General features: G+C 34.7%; 2 protein-coding genes across 2 annotated transcripts; both read left to right on the top strand.

Moving 5' to 3' along the window:
• Positions 1–3,628: 3,628 nt before the first annotated feature.
• LOC141594630 (uncharacterized) lies at positions 3,629–4,388 on the top strand. The gene is made up of 2 exons (XM_074414636.1): positions 3,629–3,998; positions 4,054–4,388. Exons 1-2 carry the CDS (start codon positions 3,629–3,631, stop codon positions 4,386–4,388), a joined length of 705 nt encoding a protein of 234 aa, XP_074270737.1.
• Positions 4,389–17,734: 13,346 nt separating this feature from the next.
• Positions 17,735–18,255, top strand: LOC141594629 (receptor-like kinase LIP2). Its single transcript, XM_074414635.1, has 2 exons — positions 17,735–17,980; positions 18,058–18,255. The coding sequence occupies exons 1-2, from the start codon at positions 17,735–17,737 to the stop codon at positions 18,253–18,255; spliced, it is 444 nt and encodes a 147-aa protein (XP_074270736.1).
• Positions 18,256–19,843: the final 1,588 nt, after the last annotated feature.

Below are 19,843 nucleotides of genomic sequence, written 5' to 3'. Positions count from 1 at the left end.
GAGGACGTTGTAGGCGGACGAGCCGTCAATGACTACGAACTCAGATAGGATATTCTTCGCCGCATTCCCCTCGCCGAACATCACTGGCAGTCTGATCGACCCCAGGGGTACTAGGCCGGCCCCGGAAAAGCTGTACAACGGATTGGTGCAGGGGCTCAAGTCTTCAACCTTCAGACCGAGGTTGAGAAAGCACTCCCTGAACATGATGTTCGTGTAGGCGCCTTTGTCAATCAGGCACCTCTTGACCAGGTGGTTGGATATGTCCAAGTGGACTACAAGTGGGTCGCTGTGAGGGGCGATGACTCCCTCGTAGTCCTTCTTCCCAATTGTCATGTCGGGGATGTTGGAAGCGGGGACCGCTGTTTTGGGCACAAAGTTGATGGCCTGATACAGCTCGTTCAGGTGCCGTTTGTGCCCATGAGCGGACCCACCATTCTCGTTGCCCCCGATGACTACATGGATCACTCCTATCCGTTCAAAGACGGATTTCTTATTTGAACCGCCGGCCTCAGTCTTTTGGCCTTTGGCAACATACTTGCCGAGGCTCCCCTTCCGAATTAGCTCTTCAATGGCATTCTTCGATGCTTGGCAGTTGTCGATAAGGTGACCGGTGTGGCCGTGGTATTCACGATCGGCTCGTGTCACCGTCTCCCTTCGGCTTGGGGGCCTTTCCCATTTCTCGGCCCTCGCCCTTGCTCGGGCGAAGACCTCGGCGGCGAGATACAACTAGGGGGTGTGATCACTGCACGCCTGCGGTGGTACGTTCCCGAACTCCCCGGCGCCCGCCGAGCTCGCTTCCCGGCGATCTATCGGGGCACCGTGACCTATTATTGTCACGACGTCTTTCATCCGGGTTGTCCTCCCGGTGGCTCTTCTTCTCTGAGTGCCCAGCCTCACTGTGGCCCACCCAGGTCTTGTGATAGTCCTCTACCTTGATAGCTTGGTCGGCCATCCTCCTGGCGGCGTCTAAGCCCAGGCCTCCGGACTTGATGAGCTCGTTTTTCAAGTCTCCCCTTGGGAGGCCTTTCATCAGCGCGAAGGCCGCCAGCTCGGGATTAATCTCTCGAATCTGCTGAACCTTGGCATCGAACCTCTTCACATAGCTTCGTAGAGACTCGCCCCCCTCCTGCCTGATGGTTAAGAGGTCCGATGTCTCCACGGCCCTCCTCTTATTGCAAGAGTATCAGGCTAGGAAGGCGTCCCTTAGGTCGGCGTAACAAAGATATCCGAGCCGTCGGGCAGCCCTTTGTACCAACTCTGAGCCATCCCATGCAAGGTCGTTGGGAAGACTCGGCACCAGACTTCATCGGGTTGTTCCCACACCGACATGTACGACTCAAAGGCCTCGGCATGGTCGGTGGGGTCGCTATCCCCTTTGTATGTGAACGTCGGCAATTTTAGTTTGGTTGGCACGGCGGTGTCAAGGACATAGGCACTGAGGGGCTGTCTGACCACGTGTCGAATGATACGCGGTGATCGGCTCCTCGCATTCCTAGTCCGGCTCCTCTCTTCGTACTGGGTGGGGCTTCTCCTCCGACTATGGTAAGTCGGGCTTCTTCTCCGACTCTGACGAGTCGGACTTCTTTCACTCCTCTGAGGCAGGCCTCGTCGGTGTTGCGGCGACGATGTCCTCCCGCGGGTGCGGGAAGGACTTAGGTCTACCACTGGCACTCTGGGCTCCTCCGGCGTCTTGACGGGGCCAGCTTCTTCCAGTGCTCCATTCAAGTCTCTTGGAGTCACATTCTGGGCCCTGGTCTCCTGGACGGGTTCCGCCGCTCTTGTCGGTGTGACAGTGTGAGCCGACGTACTACCAATTAGGTCCAGGAGTAGCTTCAGCTTCGCTGCATCGACCACATGCCCCATGATGGTGACCTGGTTGGCGGGCAGCGGCGTATCTGGTATTATTGGCATCCCGTACTCCGGTTGAATTACCCGGCCGGTGGAGGGCTGCACAACTCCAGAACTGTGGACGGTATTATCTTGGCAGAACTCGGTTTCGTCAGTTACGAATACCTCTTGTTGCTTTGACATCTTCTTAGCTTTTTGGGTGGGTTTTTGTTTTGTTTTTTTTTTTTGTTTGGGAATGAATGTGACTAGCTTCTAGTGTAGATCCCTACAGACGACGCCAATTGTTCCGGGTGTAATTCCAGAGCAGTTATAAGTTACCACCCGTGCTTGTAGAATGACGTCTTTGGTTGAATCCTCCTTGCGGTCTCCTGAAACGATGAACAAACTGAGGGCTCGGCTTTGGGCCGAGCGAACTCACTCCGACGCTCAAGTCAGTAACTTAGAGAGGTAAGTTGTTGTTACTTGGCAAAGTACGTATTGTAGAGAGATAAGGAAGATATTACCAGGTGAATAGTGATTCTTAGGTTAAATTGTGGATCCTCTACTAAATGAGAGTAGAGGAGTATTTATAGACTTTCACCTTTTGTCACGTAGTGGCCAAGTGGCCAAGTGGCTAGCAGGTGAAAAGACTGATCTACCCCTCGGCCGAGGGATCTATGGCAGGCCGGCGGGCCCTGTTGACTCACCGCCGAGGGGTCTTGGATATGAGTTCGCGGATGTGTGCCCCGGCTGGCTGTGGATATCTTTGACCTTGCTCAATATGTTGACTGGTCAGCGGGTGCAGAATATGCCCCATCAAGTACATTTGGGATTATGCATATTACTTTATTAAATGATAAAGTGTGGTTCTAAACCTGATTTGATTATGGGATAATCTTCCCACCAAAATGTTCAACATTTTAAAAACCCCACCAAAACTTCCCTTTACATTTTCCCTCCACTTCCTGTCAACTCTATATTACTAAAACCAAGGAACTCCAGCATTATAACAGTACTACTTCACCATTATTTACAACAAATTTGTCCTTAAATTACATCTTTCTCTTCATTCAGTAACAACACAGCCAAAAAAACCTTACAATCCATAAATTCTTACAGTCCATAACATAAAACTACAAACATAAAATTACAACAAAATGGGCTTCAAATGCATGACAGAAGATCAGCGGACAGAAATCGCCATTTACTTGCTCGAAAAGTCGCAAAATGGTAAGCTTTCTCGTGGCACCATCAAAGAGGTAGCTGCAAGATACGGTTTGAGTAATAGAAGCATCTCTAACATATGGAGATTAGCCAAAAAATCAAGGTTAGTAGGTGAGAAGTTAGATGTGAAGATTGGTAGGATAGGCAACAAAAATAGGAAAAGAATCTTACCAAACATTGAGCACATAAAGTCATTAGATCATTCTCTAAGAGATACCATGATCAGAGTTTCAGAAAATTGTGGAGTTTCAGTTAGAACAGTCCATTCATGGGTGAAAGAGGGTTTACTTAAACCTCATTCAAGCCCATTACATCCTAAACTCACAGACTTACATAAGGATCAAAGGCTACTTTATTCACTTAGGTCATTAGTTGTCAAGCAAGTACTTTAAGAATTCTTTGATCTCAATAATGTGCCACTAACTGAAATCTTATTTACTGAAATGAGCAACACAATACATATGGATGAGAAGTGGTTCTTCGTCACAGATGACAACGAGAAAGTATATGTTGTGGAGGGGAGGAGCTGCCATTTAGAAGTTGCCAATCAAAGAGGTACATCACAAAAGTTATGTTCATGTGTGCAGTGAGCAGACCAATATATTCAGTTGATGGGGAATGTCTATTTGATGGGAAAATAGGCATGTTTCCATTCACAAACCAAGTTCCAGCAGCAAGGGCAAGCAGAAATAGGCCTAGGGGCACTTTAGAGACTAAGCCAATTGAGTCTATCACAAAAGTGGTCATCAAAGAATGCTTAATACAGCAAGTCATTCCAGCAATTAAGAGGGTTTGGCCAGAAGGTTTAAGCAAACACATATACATACAGCAAGACAATGCAAGGCCTCATATCAAGAATGATGATCCTGAGTTTATGGCAGCTGCAAACTCAGATGGATTTCACATTGAGTTGGTATTTCAGCCACCTAACTCACCAGACCTCAACTGTAATGACTTAGGTTATTTCAGAGCTTTACAATCATTACAAAAAAAAACATGCAGCAAAGACAATGGATGATTTAGTGAATGAGGTAATGCAAGCATTTGTTGATTATAGTCCAAGTCAACTGAATAATATATTCCTATCATTACAAGCAGTAATGGTTGAGATTATGAAATGCAAGGGTCATAACAATTTCTCTCTTCCACATATGGGGAATGGGCATCTGGCTGCCATTGGTATGTTACCAAGGAATTTAGAGGTCAATGTGGAGTTGGTCAGGGAATGCATTGAGTATTTACAAGGTATTGGTAAAACAGAAGGGTTAGAATATCTTATGAACGAACTAGGTTACAATGTTATTGAAGGTATAGTTGATCAGCTAAATGGGATGTAATGGTTAGTTTAATGTTAACTTTAATCCTTCAATGTAATGTTAAGTTTAAAGTTCATTTGAAAAAACCATTTCAAATGACAATTAAACTTCATTTTGAAATGTAATGGAATGTGAAATGCAAAGTTCAGTTCAGTTTTATGCATACATAATGTGGAATTTTCAGTTTCATGCAAACAGAAATGATACTGACACAATACATTACAAAAATGCAATATGTAAAGGTACAGTTGCAAAATGTATAGACTAACTCTCAGGCTAAGTTTGCCCTCATCATTGAGTTGTCCCAAGTATTCTTGCCTCCTACACTTAACAAAATGAAGGTAGACCATGCTCAACAAGCAAAAAACAGTATTGACATCCAAAATAATCTCTCAAACCAATAAGGTATAGTCATCATTGAGTAATCATACTGCACTTACCATTATTGAGCACACACACCCTTTCATTAATATAGCATGTGGTGGCAAAAATACTTGTAAGTAATGGGCAATAAAACGTACATATACTTCCCCCATTCAACTCCACCAAAAACCATGTATAGCTCTCAAACCATTAAGGTATAATCATCATAGAGCCTGTCTGGTTTAAACAACTCTCAGGCCAATATGGCCTCATCATTGAGTTGTCTGGAGTTGTAAAGCCTCCAACACAGAAACAATGAAGGTAGACCATGTCATCTCTATTCAACAAAAGTACTAAATCAGCCCTCAAACCATGAAGGTAGAGTTATCATTGAGCTCTAATTAAAAGTACTCCTATTTAAATGGTTAGACACACACACCCATTCATTCATATATAATGTGGTGGCTTAACAACTAAACATTATTGGCCACTTAACTAGACTCCGCCAAAAATATTCTATAGCTCTCAAACCATTAAGGCTACTTCATCACAGAGCAACAATGACAGTAACAATAACAGTGATGATACCCTTTCAGTCCAGGAAGGACCATCATCGAGGTTAATGACAATAAACCTTGAATCTTAACAGAAAAATTCAACACATTAAGCCTTGAATCCTCAGAAATTATAACAAAAGAATAGACCAAATTAACCAAATTCATCTTAACAGTTCAATTTTTCAGTTCAGATAGACTCATACATACACATAATGTCCACAGAAAACATGCTTCAGAGAGTCGAATTTTTCAGTTAAATATTGGCCAACATCAATTATTAATTACAGAGTATACCTTAACTGAGTTTTTAACACTAAGGTAAATTTGGAATGATCAATAAGTGTGGTAAGAATACAAGCATTAGCACGAGGACAAGCAGTAAGACGTCAAGTGAGCAAAGTACTGAAGTGTACTCAATCACGACTCATCCATTCACATAATATCCACAGAAAACATGCTTCAGCAAGTCGAATTTTTCAGTTTCGAGGAACAAATCAAATAGACAATAAACCTTAACCAAATTAACCAAATTCATCTATAACAGTCGAAAAAAAGTCATCCATAACCAAATGAACCAAATTCATCCAACATTAACCAAATTTTTCAACCAACACAATAAACCTTAACCAAATTCTTCCATAACAGTCGAAAAAAATTAATCCATAAACAAATTAACCAAGTTCATCCAACATTAACATTTTCAACCAACACAATAAACAAAATATAAACAAACAGTCGAAAAAATTCATCCATAACAAAAACAAACAGTCCTAATTCCTAACAGCACGAAATCCCAGCATATTAATTGTTGAAATTATAAATAAATTATAAAAAGACTAAGATTTAGGGATTATACCAACGAGTTTGCTTAATTAATGCTTAGCATTGAATCCATCGCAATAAGCCTTGAATCTTTTTGAACTTGGTGATGGAGAATGATCCTCCAGATATTCAACTGGTGGAGGTTTTTTCACAGGTGTTTTCGCACGTTTAGCAGCCATCCTCTTCAAATAAGCATTCGCATATTTGGTGCACGGCGATTCAGATTTAGGACGGTCATCAGGTGCACCAGATCTACAACCCAAACCATCAGCAAGTGGGATGTCAGGTGACTTAGGACGGTCGTCGTTCTCAGGGGAGGTACGTAAGAACCAAGTACCATCATCGAACTCCGTCTCCAAGACCTGACTCCCTAAATCTTCATGATCTAAAGAATCAGGAACAACGATGTTTGGAGGAGGTGAATCAGGCACAGAGTCTTCAATAACATCTTCTTCCTCATCTTCAGATGAACCATTACTATACCAATCAAGCATACACATCAAACATTTATGACCACATTTTTTATGTGAATTATTCATTATTTATATTTAAAGAACACTGATATATTGAAGGAACAACGATTTATGATTGAAAGGTAATCAAGATACAAGACAAATTTAGGGTTTAATAGATCTAGGGTAAGGAATGACGGATTTGTTTTACTGAGATGAGGATGATTGAGAGAGAGAGAGAGAGAGAGAGAGAGAGAGAGAGAGAGAGAGAGAGAGAGAGAGAGAGAGAGAGAGAGAGAGAGAGAGAGAGAGAGAGAAGAGAGATTTAGGGTTTGGATGGAAGTCTCTGGATGAATGGAGATAAGGATAGACGGATGGGTAGGTAAATGGAGTAAATGGGATGAGGGGAGTAAATGGGGTTGGGTATTGAATGAGGGATTTTTTTGAATGGATTTGGGGGAGTATATGGGTTGGGTTAGGATAATTTGGAGGGAAGGGTTAGTGAAGGGTGGATTGGATTAGGAACATTAATTGGGACAAAAATAGATTAGGGTGGATTTTTTTGGTAAAAGGAGGTGGGCCATTTAGTGGCATTTCTTGTAAATAGGAAGGTGTGATAAGGATAATAATGTCATTTTACTTTCTTTTTATAGTAAGTGGTAGAGTGGAGTTGAATGAATGATTATGGAAAGGTGGTAGAGTGGAGTTGAATGGAGGAAGTACAAGACTACAAGCCACTTCCTAATGGAATCTTAAAACCCCACAACTTTCAATTGACCTTTTTTATTATCAAAATTATTCTGATTTGAAAATTTTATATCTTCACAATCCTTCAATAAAAGAACGGACATCAATTATATTAAAATTAAGGGTTAATTAGGGTTATTTAATGAAAATACTCTGAACTAATAGGGTCCTTCTCAAAATACTACATACTTTAGTTTAACTAACAATACACCCAACTTTTACACCCCTTCTCTTTTAATGAAACAGGTGGAAGGGCTACCTTTTCAACCGATTTCTTTTTCCTTTACATTTGTTTTTCTTCCACTAAACATCATTGACCCTTCTATCTTCTCCTAAACACCATTGTTTATCTTCGCCTAAAGTTCATTTGTCCATCTGTTTCTATAAAAAGCAATCCATTTATTTTCGATATTGAATTTAATTTTGCCATTTTCGCCATTTATCTTGGCTCATTTCATACAAGTGATATCAGATGCTTTAATTGATTCTTTACCCTTTGTCTTTGCAATTTCCAACCTGTGAATTTACACCCTTTCTCTTTGCAATTGATCTTGGCTCATTTCACAAGTTACACCTTCATAAATTGGCTAAAATTACATGAATTATTCACACTAACAAAAATGAGTTCACTTCGTCACAATCCCATTTTCTTCCATACCTCATTTAAATCAACATAGAAAACAACTCATCTTTCTTCATTTTCATTTCATTGGGTCTTTATCTATTCACCAAATAACTCATCTTAGAAAGCACCCATCATTTATAAACCCACTTTTAAGTTAGACAAATTGAGGCAACTCAACTTTAAAATTCACGCATTTCATATCATTTTGTTCTACTTATTTGAATTGGTTAAGTTGTTGGGACTTGTGATGTTATTAAGTAGTGTATGATCTAGAGGAGAGATTAGCAAAATTAGCGAATCAAGTAGATAACCAGAAATTGCAAAGACAAAGGGTGGAAAGGGGGAAGGAGGAGTTCAGTATTAAGAAGATAACAGATTGAACAAATTAGATGGTTACAAATTTGGCCAGATACAATTAAATTTTCTCCGTCACTTTCTAAGACCAAGGCCTGTCACTGAATGTAGCTGGGGTTCCCTTGATGATAGAAATCTGGTGAGTGAATGTTATCTAAAGGTGTAAACCCATGGATTATTATGTAGTTGACTGGTGTATGAAACTATGAACAAGGAGTTCAATTGAAAAGGAAGAAAGAGGAGTTCTGTCTTAAAGAAAATGAAGAGGGTCCCGCCATAACTTTTACCTGCTGTATCAGGTTAAAAAAAGGCTAATTCTAATCCGTGGGAATGGGTGAGATAGTTCATTATATTCCTAGTTAAATTAAAGTATGAAGTATTTTGAGAAGGACTCTTATAGTTTAGAGTATTCTCGTTAAATAACCCTAAAATTAACCCCACATATAAACATTTTTAGCTACACCACTAAACCTAAGACCATAAATATTCCACAGCTCTTGAGAGGCTTGACTCTTCGGCCTTAGGCCCTTTGAAAATAAGTAAACATGTAAATTCGGATGTGTATCTCATCATGTATACACGTAATCATATAATCGGATCTACAGTTTTAAAATGGATCATCTCCATTTATTTTCTTCACTACCTCTCACAAAACATTATTATATTATATATTTCAATCCTATTCGTTTAAATTTTATTTCCAAATAAATATACAACCATCCGATCAAGCCCAAATTTAATCCTGACTATTGAAAAGTAATGAAAAAGAAATGGAGAAGATCCTTACTCCTATATGTTCACCTGCATATCTTGGACTTTAATGTCATCAAATGTGTAATGTGAGTATAAGACTTGAATAAGCATGAAGGTTAAAATCAAAGCAATGCGAAAATTTTGTAATATAAAAAATACTAAAAACAATAATGATCCAATCCTAATAATACATGAAAATCGCCTATAATTAATAAAATATTTCTCAAAAAGATCACAAGCCTTAGTTATGGGGATTAATTTAGGACAAAAGATGTGATTATTAGAAAAAGTTTTAAATGTACTTAGATTTCCGATTAGAGCGATTTTTTTGTGAATCGTTCGTCGAACTAACTGAAAAATAGTGAAAGATGATCATATCAATACTATATATTAAATCCAGAAACCAAGGGACTTCAATGTAATTAAAAAAAGTTATACAAATTAATTATACTATATAGTTTTAAATCACTAGGACCGTGTGATAGACCCAATTAAGGGATCTCAATGCAAATATTATATAGTTTGGGTTAAAATTAAATTATATAGAAGTTTGTTAATTTTCCTAAACAACTAGTTGAAAACCCCGTGCGATGCACGGGGCTCCTATTAGGATCATCTGTATAAATATAGTCTATAGTTGCTAAAAGAAGTTCAATTATGTTAAATCATTGATATACAAAAGTTCGTGGTTGGTCTAGTTGATCATCAATGAACTATTAGTGCTTTTAGCATAGACGTTTTATCATTTAATAGTGTTATCATTTCAGTTGTTAAACATAAGTTGTGGGAATATGTGTCGTCCGACAATAATGCGATCACAACTGTTGATCATGATGATCACATGTTTAAATCTCATTTTAAGAATACATGTGGGATGTAATATTTTAAAGTCAACTGGTCCACACATATCGGTAATGATTGGCTGACTAGAGTTTGACATTACTGTCGTGCGACGGTGGTGATCAGTTGATCCCCTTAGGTCATACCTAAAGGGTGACACTCTTAATTGATTATTTAATTGATCGTATGACGATACGGGTTAATTAAATTACTTAAAATTGACGGACGATTTTGGAAGTAATATTTACGTGTCTCATTGTAATTTGATTAAATAAGATACGGTCTAAGTAATCGAATTGTTTTATTACTTAGGTGAAATTATTGTTTACGGAAACAATTGAAACGGAATGAATAATTTATTATAAATGCAAGATGTTGTGATTTATAATTTGGTAAACCATTTTTGGTACAAGTAATTGTGTATTACTATGTTATTTTTATAAGTGACATATTTTATTAATATGTTGATTTTTAATGGTTAAAAATACATTTTATAAATAAGATGTCATGAAATGTGTCACATGTGACATATTGACAAAATCACAAATAAAATGGACTCATCCATTTTATGTATGTGTACCGAAATGAAAGGAGTATTTAGGATGAAATTGTGTTAATTGTTTGAGTGGAAAACAATATGATTGCACACCTATTTGTAGACTTGTAAGTCTAGTTTTTCTTGAGAAGAAAAACAAGCCCATGCATTGGGCACCATTACCCTCTCCCAACCGGTTTTAGAGGAGCCTCTTTAGGGGTTTTTCCTCTTGATTATTCATTATCTTTCACAATATAATTTCTAAGGTTAAGAAATTATTTTTCTCTCTACACATCAAAAACTCATATGGAAATTTTAGAGAGAAATTTACTCCCACTTCTTTCCTCTCTTGACCGAAATCAAGAGACCAAAACCAATATTTTGGGTCATTTTAGTAAGATTAATATTGTTCTAGATCTAATAATATTAGTCTTTTAAGAGGTCACCTTGGGTATTCACTTTTGGGAGGGATTCTATTTTGGATCCTTTTGTTCATCCATTGTTAGGAGAGCTCAAGAACAAGTGAGAAGGTGAACTCATTTGTGCCCATAAATCCGAAAATCATATGGTGAGAAATCGATTTCTTCACTTATCTTTTTAGTTTGCATGCATAAGATTTGTTATTAATTTTATAACTAAATTAATTTGAAACATATATGAATATGTTATAGTAATGAGATATAGATTTCCAACATAAGTAACATTGTAAGAGTATGTATATAGCTCTTCATTATTGTTATAGGTATCACTGGTTTTAATTAAATATAATAGGTATCTCCATAAACATAGTGCATCTCACCAAAACAAAACTGCCCTTAATAAATGAGACAAACCTTTATGAGTTTTGCAAATTATTTTAACCTATAAAAACGACGTGAAACTAAATGGTGTTAAGTAAAGCAACAGATATCATAATTATCTATATTTAGTGTGTTTAGAGAAAATGTTAGATCTCCGGCTTATAGCATAAGTTTACCTTGACTTTCTATAATTAAGAGAGTATTTTGCTCTTTATATATTTCTCGTAAAATCAAATCCATACTGAATTCCAATAAAATTAATAGTCTCTAAACAACAGTAAAAAAATATATGTGATTCTATTACATAGGATGCATGAGGCTTCCATTAGGATCATCTTTAACAATTTGCATGTTGAATGTTCTAAGAATTCACAGTTCGTTTACATTGTCACGGTTTGGTAGTAGAAGTAAACTAAGTTGAAAAAAAAAAGTCCAACTATGTTGAAAATCGAAACATAGAAATTACTTTTTGGTTGACTTAGTTAATTGTTGATGACTTAGTTGATTGTTGATGGATCATCAGTCCCTTTAACATAAAAGGTATTTTTTTTGGTATTAATTATATCAGTTGTATAGCATCCAAAGACACGACTGTATTATGTAATTACCTATTTTTGTTATACGTACCAGCACCACCGATTTTAGTTAATTTAAAACATCATTCCCAAAAATGTGTTTTAATTCCATAAAATGAACACGTGATAACTGAGACTCATTTTTTAAGATTCACAAATTAGATTAACTTACAACATCTATCAATATTCCATTTTGTAAGCATACGACAGTATAAATCTTGAATAGTGGTACGCAAAACAACATGTATCTCAATTATATATGTAGCATGTTTGGAGGATTTTTCTTAGATCTCTAAACAATACAAATTTGTTTTTGACTATCTATCCTTAAGACTGGCGGTTCCCTATGAACTTCATGTGAAGTATATAATACCAAATCTAATTTTTTAGATGTGAGATATATTTTTGAGTGAATTGGAAACATAGATGAATTGGAATTTAGAAAGTAAAAATTGATGTAGCCAGTCTAACCGCATAATTTTGTATATTTGGCCGTTCAATACATTTTTAACGTCTACTTGGATTTGATATGAATTTGAAACAAGTTCGAAGAAAAAGTTCTCACAATTATTCTAAAAAAATATTTATCGTACACGAATTTATTCATAGTTAGCTAGTTCTTGGATTATTAGTCCCGCATAAAATCATAATTCTTGACTTTATTCATTTATATTTAATTTTTTTGGCTCATTTGACAAAATCGATATGAGATTTATTTAATATATTTTTAAATGATAACTCATTTTTTTTAGAGGGTAACTCAATTTTTTTTTAATCTTATGTGAATATTATTGCTAATCTAATCATAAACATTTGATACGTTATAGAAAGTCAGAGTTTAAACTATTCCATGCCATCGTGAAAGTTGTTTACTTCTAATATTGTCATTGTAGAAATTTTTCTCTGCCAAATGTTAAGTAAATGTTAATATTTACTTCTCTTTCCTATTATGATATGTTACTTTTTTCCAGAAATATTTTTTAAAAAATAAAAAAAAAAGTTTTTTCCTATGGTTTTTTAAAAGTATTTTTTTAAAAAATAAAAATCAGAGTTAAAACTATTTTATGCTATCGTTGAAATTTTTTATTTCTAATATTGTCACTGTAGAAATTTTCTCTGCGCCGAATGCTAAGTAAATATTAATCTTTACTTCTTTTTCCTATTATGACATATTGCTTTTTCCTGAAATATTTTTAAAAAAATAAAAATCAGTTTTTTCCTAAGGTTCTTTTAAGAGAATTAACAACCCTAATCTTTTGTAAATTTTCTAAATATTCAAAAAAGTTTTTAAATAAAATTATTTTTGTTACTACACGAGTTTCACTAAGTAGTTGAAATCGAACAACTTAGATTTTTGACAATATTTTGTATTTGTTAGAAATTAGGATATGTTTTTTTTGTCTCACAAAGATTAATTGTATGTCTATAAAATATACAATTTTAACACTTTTATACGTTTATTATATTTTTTTTTGCGTTATAAATATTTCTAAAATAAATATTTTTTATCAAGTTATTTTTCTGTTATTATTTTAGTAAAGAATAATCGATAAATTGTTAGATTCACTTCTAATAATATTATTTTTCTCATAAATTATTAGATTTACTTCTATTAGGATTATACTTTCTCATAAATTATTAAGAAGAAAAAGCTAGATCTACACTTATTATGATTTCTAAAAAAGTTGGACTCTCTAATATCACTCGAAAAGTTTCTGCTTTATATATACTAGGTTTGATGCCCGGCTACGCCCGGGCTACCTTTATTTACCATTTAAAATTTATTTTCTATAAAATATGATTCGCTAAATTTGTTTAACACATACATTTACAAATTTTGGTGAGATGTAAAATTAATCAACAAATTATTAGACACGTTCACCACTCCCGCTGTTAATATTATTACTTTCACTACATCCTCTGTTAATACTATTACTTTCACCACTTTTTCGGTTACGGTTGTTTCTTTAACTACTCCTACTATTTTTACGATTAATCCGTTAGTTTTGTCAAACTCATATTTTTAAATAAATTAATATTATTCTAAAATCGAATTGTTAATTAATTTTTCATACTCTCTTTGTTGCTTCTATTGTTACTTTCATTGCATATGTTGTGACTACTACTACTTTCACTACTCCTGCCCCGTCATTATTTTTTCTTTCACTACTCCCGCATTTATTACTGTTAATTTCACTACTCCCGTTGCTGATAGTATGACTTTCACTTTTGTTGCTACTATTGTTGCTTTTACACTCACATGGGTGGTTACTATCATATTAGTGGATGATTATATAGTTTGTATTAAAGTTTTATACTTAAATAAATCTGAAATATTAAATTAGAATATTATTTAAGAGCAATCATTATTATTTACTAAATAAATTACAAATCTAATGAATTATGGGAATATTATATTTTTTGGAAATCTAAAATGATTTATTTACCTTTTAATAGTTTTCAAAATATAACGACTTATATTATATTTGTATATGTTAAATAATTAACATCTTTATATTAATTCATATCATAAGTAGGGCCTGCTTATTTAAGGAAATTCACTATATTCTGGTGTTCTTTAAATTTATACTTTAACCAAAACTATATAATATTTACATTGAAGTCCATTGTTCAGGTCCATCACACGGCGCTAGCGATTAAAAACTATATAGTATAATTAATCTGTATAGATTTATTTAATTACTTTAAAGTCCTTTGGTTTCTGAAATTAATATATAGTACTAGTATTGGTGTCCGGCTTCGCCCGGGCTACCTCTGCTTACCATTAAAAAAAAAATTCATTAAATAAAATTACTTAAAGTTGCATAACCCATAAATTTATCATTAACATATTTTTTTATGACATATCCTAAAATTACGATGAAATAAATTTTGAGACAAATTCACTACTCTCGCTATTAATATTTTACTCTTATTAATGAAACAATAGTAATAACATTTCACTACTTGCCCGTAATCATTGTTACTTTCACTACTCCCGCCGTAATTATTGTTACTACCACTACTACCGCATCCCGCCGTAATTATTGTTACTTTCACTATTGCCGCATTAATATTGATTATTTCACTACTCCCGTTGTTGTTTCTACCACTTTCACTAATCTCGCTGATAATATTGTTACCTTTACTATTTAAATGAGTGATTACTATCATATAACTATATCCAATGTTACTACAATTCTTTTCTTTACTGACGAAATTACTTTTACTACTTAAGCATTCAATTTTAGGAAGATTCTATATTTATATAAATATATTACGTATATGCATTAATCAAGTAGAAACAATTATGCAATATTATATATTATGGAATCTAACTTGAATTATTTATAACCTACTTATATTATATTTTTGTATGTTAAATAATTAATATCTCTACACATCTAATAAACTATAAAGTTTTAATAAAATTGCATAGATTTTAAATTTAATATATAATTTTATGATGATAATAATAATTAATACAATAAGTGTGCATGTTTATAGCAATTAATTATTTTATTTTAAGGAAATTTACCATCTTCTAGTCTTCTATAAATATTTAGGAAAATTACCTGGCATCTTCTTTATTTTATTTTAAGGAAACTGACAATCTTAATTAATTATTTTATTTTAAGAAAATTGACCATGTGTAGGAAAATTACCAAGTTTCTATATAATTTAATTTTAACCCAAACTATGTAATATTTGCATTGAGATCCCTTAATCGGGTCCATCACCCGGTGCTATTGATTTAAAACTATATAGTATAATTAATTTGTATAACTTTCTTTAATTACATTGAAGTCCCTTGGTTTCTGGAATTAATATATAGTATTGATGTATTGATTGATTTTAAGAGACTAAAACATGGTCAATTTCCTTAAAATAAAATAATTATTTAAGATGATCAATTTCCTTAAATAAAATAATTAATTAAGATGGTCAATTTCAAGGAGACTAAAAGAAAGAAGATACTTAGTAATTTTCCTAAATATTTATAGAAGGTTAGAAGATGGTCAATTCCCTTAAAATAAAATAATTAATTAGTATAAAATGCACACTTATGGTGTTAATTATTATCATCATAAAATTATATACTATATTTAAAATCTATGCAATTTTATTAAACTTTATAGTTTATTAGATGTATAGAGATGTTAATTATTTAACATACAAAAATATAATATAAGTAGGTTATAAATAATTCAAGTTAGATTCCATAATATATAATATTGCATAATTCTTTCAACTTGATTTAATGCATATATGTAATATATTTATATAAATATAGAATCCTCTTAAAATTGCATGCCTATATAAGTAGTAAAAGTAATTTCGTCAGTAAAGAAAAGAATTGCAGTAACAATGGAGATAGTTATATGATAGTAATCACTCATTTGAATAAATAGTGAAATAATCAATATTAATGCGGCAATAGTGAAAGTAACAATAATTACGGCGGAAGGAGTGAAATTATCAATATTAATGCGGCAGTAGTGACAGTAACAATAATTACGGCGGGAGTAGCGAAAGTAACAATGATTACGGGCAGGTAGTAAAATGTTATTACTATTGTTTCATTAATAAGAGTAAAATATTAATAGCGGGAGTAGTGAATTTGTCTCAAAATTTATTTTATCGTTATTTTAGGATACGTCATAGGAAAATATATTAATGATAAATTTATGGGTTATGCAACTTTAAGTAATTTTATTTAATGAAAAAAAAAATTAATGGTAAATAGAGGTAGCCCGGGCGAAGCCGGGCTCCAATACTAGTTAAGTGTATTTTACGAACATATCCAGAGACGTAGGGCCGTGAATGAGCTAGCCCAGCTTGACAAGTCTTCACGACTGGCTTGATCAAAGTTGGGGTCGAGATCAGTCAAAATGAATTTGAGCCCAAACTAAGCTGAACTAGAGCATACTGAGGCTAGGGTGGGAAACTTGTCATTTTTAAAATTACTTCCATTTTTATAGGTATTTTTTTTAATGATAAAGAGATTCTCAAACAAAGCTCAGCCTCAGATTAATCTCATATAAATCGTACGAGCTTATCCCGAGCTTTGATTTAAAGCTCGAATTCAAGTGAGATTGGGCTTGACTTGGCTCGATTACATACCTATCTAGACCTGGCAAAACGGGTCAATGGATCGGGTTTGGGTCAGGCCAATTCGGGTCGGGTTAGCTCAGGTTTGTCACATTGTCAGGTTAGGTTGGGTCGGGTTGTTTCGGGTCGGGTCATTTTCGTTTATTAAGATTAAAAAAAAGGCATTAAAGTTATGTTTTGTCGGGTCATTTACGGTCGGGTGATTTCAGATCAGATCATTTCGGATCCATAAAAATTCGGGTCGATTCGAGCTTCGGTGTCATTCGGACGCGGCAGAGTTTGGCTCGGGTTGAGTTGATTTTTCCAGGTATATATTAAGTGCATCCTTAGACACGGATAATTAAAATAGGGGAGATATAAATTCAAAAGTAACAAAACCAAATAAACACACTCGTAACCACACTCAAACCCTAATTCATTAAAATTTCTATCATAATCTGAAGATGGAGTATCTGAATATCATCGATTTCTGCTCTTCATCAACATCAATTTGGTTGCGCATAACTTTCGTAATCATGTTTCTTTACTGTTCTGTTCGTTTATCGAAATTTATTTGGGGTTTGCGATTTAAAATTGTTCATCAGACTTCAAATTCATCCAAAACCAGAAGAAGACCTAATCGCAAAAAGAATCGAGCTCGTAAGAAGCATATTCCTGGTAATTTTCATTTAATTTAACTTAATTACTTGTTATTGAACGGTTCCAAATGATAATTCATGTTAGGCAACCCCAAAACTACACCTTGTTGTTGTTGCTGTTGCTGTCCTTTAATATCACACTTGTTTGTTTCATCATTTTAAGTTTTTTTTTTTTTTTTTTGTAGTACATACAAATGGAACTGAGATTTTATGTTTTGGTTTTGGTTTCACACCGAACAATAGATGTATCTGTGGCCCCCGACTCACACTCCCAACCGAAGGAAGACTTGAATACTGAGGATGATTTATGTGTTGAGCCGCTTGTCAAATTTCCTCTTCAATCTTTGGCTGATGCAACAAAAAAATTTGACTTAGATTTGCGCATAAGTGTGGATGGTTTGGGGAGTGTTTTCAAAGGGAAGCTGAAGAATACTGAGGAGGTAACTTCCTCCAGAATTCTATAAGTTGATTTAGGCGTATCAGGTCTAGCGAGTATAATTTTATCTTTGAAGTGCAGGTGTTCATCATTAGACGACTCAATGAGGTATCATTACTAACTCCCGAAGAATTTGAGGATGAAGTTTCGCTCCTTAGTCAAGCAAACCATCAAAATCTTACAAAGTTGATTGGATATTCGGTCAAATTTAAGAAAAGATTTTTGGTTTATGACTATGTGCATGGAGGCACATTAGAAAGTCATTTGTATGGTGAGTAATTATTTTTATTTTTATTTATATTTATATTCATATGTATACCAGTGTTTTAGTCCAATAGTAATTTTGTATGTATTTTGGATAAATTTGCAGGGAATTCCAAATGTTTTGATTGGGAAACAAGAATGAAAATTGTCGTTGGTGTAGCTAAAGCTTTAAGATACTTGCATAACAAGATGAAGACACCAATCCTCCACTGTTACATCCATCCATCTAAATTAATTAAGTTAATCAATAGCACAATATCAACAACATAATAAAGGTTTCTATCCTAGAGTCCGTAGCATAATTTGAACTAAAATTCGTAAATTTAAAAGGTAACTGGTAAGAGGAGGTTACCTAATCAAGTAAAAGCAAAAATGAAAAGAAAACGAGAAGCAACAGCTACGGTGGACGGTGGTGCTCAGCAGCGCGGTGACAACCCTGGAATGAGAAAAGAAAAAAAAAAAAAAAAAAAAACAGGGTTATTCAACCTCAATTCATCAATAACATGAATTATCAAACTAAATTTATCAAAATCAAGTCCTAAAGAAGGTTCCACCTAGCTAATAGCTAATTTCTCTTAATCCAAAAGACGGTTCCACTTAGCTTAATACTAATAATAATAAGACGGTTTCACTTAACTTAGTAATAATAATAATAATATTAAGACGGTTCCACTTAGCTTAATACTAATAATAATAAGACGGTTACACTTAGCTACCCAACACCAAACACCACCCACGACCCACCCAAGGCCACCCCACGACCCACCCCACCCACCGCCCACCACGGCCTACCCATGGCCGACAACCGCCACCCACGGCCGACCAACCCCCCACCCATAACTCTAAACCTAAACACAAACCCCCTTAATCATTCCCTTTTAATTCAAACACAAATTAAACTAAAATCTAACTACAAATTAATCTAACCTACTAACTACAAATGAATCTAACAAACTAATCACAAATTAATCCAACTAACTACAAATTAATCTAACAAATTAAACCAATTAAACTGAAATTAAACAAAAAAAAAAACTAACCTAATTAAATAGAGTGGTGGAGGCGGTGAGGACGGTGGCTACGGCGGTGGAGGTGGTGGTGTCGTCGCTCGTGTCGCCTTTCCTTTTTTTTTTTTTTGTGGTTTTGAAAGAGTAAAGCGGGAGAGAGGGGAAGGAGTGTTGCGGGTTTTCTATAAAGCAATTTAGCGATCGACTTCAGTCGCCAAATTAGCGACTGATTTCAGTCGCTAATTCTGATATCAGTCGCCAATTTTGCGACTACACGACGATCTTTACATTTTATCTAATTGCTCCTTTCGTCTCTTAAATCTCCTTCTTCTTTCTTTGTGATTTATTTTTCAGATATCATGGTATTTATAGTCTAAACTTAGAGAGTATATGAGGCCATTTAGGAAACTATTACTATTACCTTATTCTAATTATTATAGCAATTACCTATTATTATTATTATCATTACAAATTATATTATTATTATTATTATTATTACTATTATTATTATTATTATTATTTTTTTTTTTTTTTTTTTGCACTTAGCGCGAGGAATCTCCCAGCTACCGGCCCCAGCTTCTGGTCTATGACCAGGC

The sequence above is a fragment of the Silene latifolia genome, chromosome 8, assembly GCF_048544455.1.
Source record: "Silene latifolia isolate original U9 population chromosome 8, ASM4854445v1, whole genome shotgun sequence".
Taxonomy (NCBI): domain Eukaryota; kingdom Viridiplantae; phylum Streptophyta; class Magnoliopsida; order Caryophyllales; family Caryophyllaceae; genus Silene; species Silene latifolia.
This window is presented reverse-complemented; position numbering and strand designations above follow the sequence as displayed.